This window comes from Chenopodium quinoa, unplaced genomic scaffold (assembly GCF_001683475.1).
Source record: "Chenopodium quinoa cultivar QQ74 unplaced genomic scaffold, ASM168347v1, whole genome shotgun sequence".
In the NCBI taxonomy this organism is placed as follows: domain Eukaryota; kingdom Viridiplantae; phylum Streptophyta; class Magnoliopsida; order Caryophyllales; family Amaranthaceae; genus Chenopodium; species Chenopodium quinoa.
Genome location: NW_018742815.1, coordinates 5,348,256 through 5,354,835, shown reverse-complemented (window position 1 = coordinate 5,354,835; position 6,580 = coordinate 5,348,256). Strand labels below are relative to the sequence as shown.

General features: G+C 35.0%; 1 protein-coding gene across 1 annotated transcript; it reads right to left on the bottom strand.

The window, feature by feature from the left end:
• Positions 1-346: 346 nt before the first annotated feature.
• On the bottom strand, positions 347-6,455 carry LOC110725867 (fructose-1,6-bisphosphatase, cytosolic). The gene is made up of 12 exons (XM_021905330.1): positions 5,897-6,455; positions 4,386-4,433; positions 4,218-4,292; positions 4,071-4,132; positions 3,846-3,912; positions 3,618-3,731; positions 2,966-3,052; positions 2,136-2,206; positions 1,981-2,046; positions 1,323-1,409; positions 1,140-1,215; positions 347-697 (listed from the first exon to the last, which is right to left on the bottom strand). Exons 1-12 carry the CDS (start codon positions 6,053-6,055, stop codon positions 584-586), a joined length of 1,026 nt encoding a protein of 341 aa, XP_021761022.1. The 5' UTR covers positions 6,056-6,455; the 3' UTR covers positions 347-583.
• Positions 6,456-6,580: the final 125 nt, after the last annotated feature.

Genomic DNA, 6,580 nt, shown 5'->3' with positions numbered 1-6,580 from the left:
AAGTATAGTATCTACTACCTCCGTTACATATTATTTGCAACGATTAGACATTTTTCCTCTCTACTTTATGTCAAATCGTTGCAAATAATATGTAACGGAGGTGATAATACTCCGTACAATAATTTTTATTTTAAAATAAATAAATTATACATGACTAATATCTTTGTGCATATTTCAATGTTCAAACCTTTCGTTCTTTTTTATTTTTCTCATGAGAAGAGTATTTTGTAGATGATAGTTTTATTTTTTCCTATCTAATCTATAACAACCCGTAAATTGCATCAATTGTGATTTGGACAGTCTGGAATCATGTCCGAGTATCCAAGTAAAAAGAGTGAAAAGAAGGTGATTTGCAAGATTTCAATTTAGCATTGGCATTAAGTATGAAATGTACTCAGTAGTTTGTTTGACAATTGATCAGTGCTCACACAAATGTACAATATTCCTACGTCATGCACATTTATGGAGCATATATACTTGCTCATATTTTGCTTGTAACCACTGTCCGCTGTAGTATAATGTAGGAAGTGCAACTTTGGATCCCATAGAAGGGGTTTCAGGTGGATCCAACAAATGCTGAAGCTCAAGCATCCTTTGCAGCAGCAGCATACAGGGCTTTGATGTCTTCAACATCATCATAGCTTCCAAGAAATACCGGCGAGCGCTCGTGGATCTTCTTTGGGATCAAGTCAAGTGCCTGCCATAAACAATAACAGTAGATTAATCAGCAGTTGATATGTGTTCAGTTGAAATCATGCATAATTATAATTTCAAAGTGATGAACAAAGCTATCTAGTATTAAAGGGACAAGAAAATTAGGCTAGCCCCACCTATTAAGGAATTTTGAGTTGATATATCAATAAAACAATCTTTATTAAAGTAAATTAAATATGCGGGGTAGTTGTGGTACTACAAAATATTAGTTGTAATAGTATTTTAAATGGTTGATACTTTAGAGGCTTGTGGTGGTTGAGATCAGTAAATTTTACCGATCCCTAAGACCAACCTATATATTTAGTCTACTTTTTGTAAAGTGGATTGTGGATACTTGTTATCCCCATTATTAATCCCTAAGACCAATCTATAAGAATTTTCATATGTGCTAGCCTAAAAAGAACAAGGTACATCTAGTGAATTACCCGCTCTTTGCCTGTAAAAGCTTGTCCGCCTGCTTGTTCCATTAAAAATGACATTGGAAAGACCTCGTAAAGAACTCTGATTCACATAATAAAGCATAAACAAGATGGTTAATAACAATACTTGTAACAAATATCAGTATTTTACATATATATGAGTATATGACCCTTGAGTACAAGACATACCGTAGTTTTCCATCAGGGCTCTTCTTATCACCGGGGTACATAAAGATGCCTCCATAAAGTAAAGTGCGATGAACATCAGCTACCATACTACACGAAATAGGTGAAACTTTTAGGGACGGTCCTTATTCTAACAGAATTACACGCGTACATTATTACACACACACAGATGCAGATATGTATAGCACTACACACAGATGCAGATATGTATAGCACTACCGCTAGCACAACAGCCACCCCAATTCCGTAGGTCATGAAAATGAAACATAAATTATTTAGTAAGCTATAAGCACTATCATTGTAGCACACTAGCACCTTACATAATTTGAAAGAATGATCTTGAAGGGCTTATATTGCAAACAATACTAGATGCATTATACAGCCATTGACCTGATCCTATTTCAACCCGCAACCTTATTTAAAAAAACTCAGTTGGTCAGGTAGTCGGCCCTTTCATTTGATCTTTCTACCCCACATCAACCCTATGATTACAGAATACATCTGTATCTTTTAGTTCTATTGAATGGAAGCATATCAAGGCATAAGTGGCGGTCTCTCAAATTTCTATAATTCTGTACAGGTTATTGATGCAACTGACAGGTTTCAGCAAATGATAGTTCAATCTTAGAAGAAATTGCTATTTCATAATGAAGCAAATTACCTTCCAATGTATCTGAGAGACTTTGGCGAAGAGCCATCAGTAGGGAACTTACATTTTTCTACAAACCTAAAATCGGCAAGGGTTCAGTAATCAGTATAGCAAGTAGCAACGCCAAATACAAGGACAATCATAGATTAAACAAAAGGTTTACATACTTCGTTGTTGGGCCATCCCAGTTCTTTGCATTGCCTTCATTCACTGAATATATCTTACCTTTCTTTGGGATCTGCACAAGAAAAGGAGAAACCAGATCATCGATAAGAAAAAAAAAAAGGATAAATTCTTCTTAGTGCACGCATCTCCTTGCTTACAAGTTACAACTCCAGATTTTCTTAAACAAAAAGTACCCCGTTTACAGTTTCAGATGTCAGTAAATAAATAAAATGAAGGTATTTGGTAAACATTATGGACTTCATTTGAAACTGAAAATGACAAACTGGAATAATTTACAATGACAATCTGATCAGTAGCCTACTTTACAGTTGGTTTCCACATGGTCATCAGTCATCTCTTGCAAAAAGGTACAACAGGCGATTCACATTCACTCTTCTCATCACTCAACTTCTATTTAGTTCTAATACTTTGAAACTAGGGATCCATGTATTTCCTCGTAATTATTCTAAAAGATCAGCTTGATCTTTCATAAGACGGGAAAACTGAAGCAACCATATGACTTTTACTGCTGTAACTCCAAGAGGGTACTCTTATTTAATATCAAGTAACAGAGAATATTACGATATTAATCATGTCTTAAAATCATTTCTCTCTAGAAATATCTTTGGTGTCTAATTCTAGATAAGTAGACAAAGATGGTTTAATATTATGGCCACACTAGGTTGTATAGATTTCATTACTGCTTGAATTGTTTACTTACAAAAATCCTAAAGCAAAATTATAGTACACCATCTCAGCAGTTCATATTCAAACCATCCATTAGCATATTCTTCTGTAAAGACATGCACCAGTAAATGATGAGAAAGTGTACCTTGATGTCTGGATGAGTTAGAATATACTCTCCAAGAGATGGGTCTAGAGTGAAACCATTGACACCGCTTCCAGCGCTCAAGACAAGCTGTAAAAACAGCAGAAATTGTCATATTTATATGCAGATTTAAGGCCTTGTTTGGCAAATGGCTGTTGGCGGTTGGCTGTTGGCGGTTGGCTGTTGGGTGGTTCACTTGGCTTGTTTGACTAGGAATGTTTGGCTGTTTATAAAAGTGTTTGGTAAATTAATTGTTAGTTGTTGACTGTTTATTAGATAATTTGTGGGCCAACAAGCCAAAAGCCAACAAAAAAGCTACTCAAAGCAGCTTTTTCATTTTGGCTTAAAAGCCAGCTTTTTCGCTGACTAAAAAGCCAATTACCAAACACATTTTTTGGCTGTTTGACCATCTAAAAAAGCCAAAAGCTAACCAAAAAGCCAATTACCAAACATGGCCTTAGTTGTGCAAACATATGATCAGTAACGGAATAAAGAAAGAACAGAGGACTAGGCTGCCATTACACCATTCCTCACTTGTTACTAACAAGTAGAAAATTGTGCACATTTAAACAGGTACCACCAAATTGTTAGCAGATTGTAGCAACAATTCAGCACAACAACAAAACTAAGCAACTACGAAGGAAATAATTAGTACCGTGCAAGAGCTCCCATACATGCAATAACCTGCCGCCACCATATTCTTTCCAGGTTGCAGGACCTCGTCAAGAGTTACATTTTTGAAATCTTTCACCATGTAAATCCCAAAGATCTAAGTGAAATAAAACAAGCCAGCTTGTTAATTACGTCACTGCACATAATAAAGGTTATCAAGATTATAAAATAGCTCCAAGAGCGTAACATTGAAAAGGCTGAGATGCTTTACCGTGCCAATTGAAACACCACAATCAATGTTGGAAGATCCATCCAGAGGATCAAATACAACACAGTACCTGAAAACCAAGGCGTAGAGTTCATTTTACACGTCTAACATAAGCAAAGATGATCATAATGAAACAATTGTACTTGGCATGTGATCTTTTTTGTAGTTTGTAAAGAAAGAAATTGCACACAACAAATAGGGAACCAGTAGGGGAGTGGCTATACTCACTTCCCACGTAGAGCTGGCTCAACGAATGTTGCCTCTTCATCCTCCTCGGACACAAGAATGCACTGCAAACACGTTTCATCTTTTAGCAGATATTACTTCAGGAATTCATCATAAGAACCAAGGCTAAGAGTCTCATTCACTACTTACAGTTCGGCCACTACTTGTTAAGGCATTGACAAAAACTTCATTTGAGAGCACATCTAGCTTCTTTTGCTCTTCACCCTAATGTATAATACAATCAAAAGAACATTAAAAACTGGGAAAATATTACAATGTGTCTGAGTGTAACAAAAATTATTTCTGAAATGTTGATACCTGAACATTAGTTTCCCCTGCAAGTCCTAGGAGCTTGGCAAGACCAGCCTGTTAAGTAAACATTGATAAAATAAATAATGAATGTTTATACAAAACTTATGTTCTCTTCACCTTGTTTTTGAAACTTATTTAATCATAGCATATAAAACAGAAATGAAAACTGAAAATTTCCCACCAAACCAGATCACATTTTTTTTTTCTTTTCATTGATTATTGTCAAATATACTTAATTTCAATTGGAAATAACACTTCAATGCAATCTAACAAGAGCTCATTTGATGATGTTTTTTCTATTATACTGGTGTACAAATATGATCAAAATTCAGTCAAATAGGAGCAGATCAGACCAAACCACAAATTAGACTAAATTAAAGCTTATAAAATTCAAATCAAAGCACATTATATCAAGTCAAAATACCACATCCTAAATCTAGTCCATAGCATTCCCCTTTGTGACTCTCTATACACTAAAAGATTAAAAAATACCCCAAATCTAGGATCAAACCCGGTCAACATCACTTCCCTTGCGTGCGTGTGTATAGTGATCTAAAAAGATCATTGATGTAGACCGGATTTAATCCTAAGACACCACCTCCCAAGTTTTTTGTTGGCATCCACGTATCACTTTCCGTTGTAGCTATCTATACACCGAAAACGAATGGGGTGTTTCAAGACGTGTAAGTTAGTACACCACCTTCTTCAATTACAGATAAAATGTATGACTTGGTATTGCATCATTAGATCCTTCTGCTTAGCTTATGTCTATCCAAAATAGTCAATGAAGTACGGATTGAACTAACAATCATCCGTAATATCTAAGCAACAATATTTTAGTACAATTAATCAATTAAATAGAGCTAAAATCAACTTCTTGCACCAACTAAATTATCCCTTATCAAATTTCGTCTAGTATGTAAAATCCACAAATTGAGCTTAATCCAAATAAAATCAAACAATCAACTAAGCAAAGCCGAGAGCCATAATCCCATAAGTGGGGTCGGCTATATAAACCAAATTATCAAATCAAGTCAAACATTATGTTAACTGATAAAATTTTGCATTGGAAAAATTTATAGAACAATAAATTTGACCAAATTCTTTCATCATCCAAACTAAAAAGTTGACAGTGATATCCCAGGTTTAAATAAAAGGGACCATAACTCCATTAACAATCAGAATTTTAATGGGTAAAATCATAATTTAACAATAAGAAAATTTGACCCCACCAATAAATTTAATCTCCAAAATACCATTGACCCACATTTTGTAAACAAATTCTTAGTCTAACAAAGCAAGGTATACACGAGAACGGGGTACGTTCAACTCTATGTATATCCAAATGCATAATAAAAGTTCCGATAAATTAGTAGCCGAAATCTAAGGAAAAGTACATAAAAATGACTCGAATATGACTTAAAAAAGTACTCAATTGAGTCATTTCAGATCATCATTTCAAAAAAAAAAAAAAAAAAACCATAAAATTTCTGATAAAAATTAAGAAGATAATGAACCTTGTTAACAGCAGAGCAGACATATTTGCAACCAAGAACAATGTGACTGAGAAGAATGGTGAAATCGCCTCGAGACTCGGGATGTTTAGTCTGTTCATTCAACACGTACCGTGTTATGGTCATCAAATCCGTCAACCTAGCATCAGCTGCATGATCCATCTTCTTCTTCTTCTTCCTGTGATTTTCTGACTCCTCAAAGTTTGGAACAGTTAATTGGTTGTTGGGTATTTTGTATGTGATAATATAGGGAATTTAAGATGGGACGTCAAAGGAGGAGAGAAAGTGGGGTTTGGAGATGATGAGGTAAAACTCTCTGCCTGCCTCTCAGTCTTGCAGTCTGCAGATAACGAATTTCGTCGTTATTCTGTGCATATGTCTAGACCTGATAAAACTAACCCGACTCGACTAGTACAGGACAATCTGATTGCCACCTCTAGTACTGCTGTTTGTTGATTCGGGATTTTATGACAGCTTTTTGTTTTGGTTTGGAATGGAAGAAGATATTTTTGACACTTTAGCAGTTCATGGAAATATTGTGAAAAGTGGGGGGATTTTATTTTTGGAAAATGTGTAAAATTGTCAATATATATATGGACGTTATGTGCTGGTTTATCTAATATTTTAACTCATTGGTTGATTTTTTTGATGAGGATATTGATGCAATGACATGTCATCTTGTGTTAA

Coding starts and splice junctions, on each gene's coding strand:
- LOC110725867 (XM_021905330.1), bottom strand. CDS start 6,055: ATGGATCATGCAGCTGATGCTAGGTTGACGGATTTGATGACCATAACA. Junction 2,207..2,965: donor TAACTCATCCAGACATCAAG/GTACACTTTCTC, acceptor TTTCTTGTGCAG/ATCCCAAAGAAAGGTAAGAT. Junction 698..1,139: donor CTTTTACAGGCAAAGAGCGG/GTAATTCACTAG, acceptor TGTTTATGGCAG/GCACTTGACTTGATCCCAAA.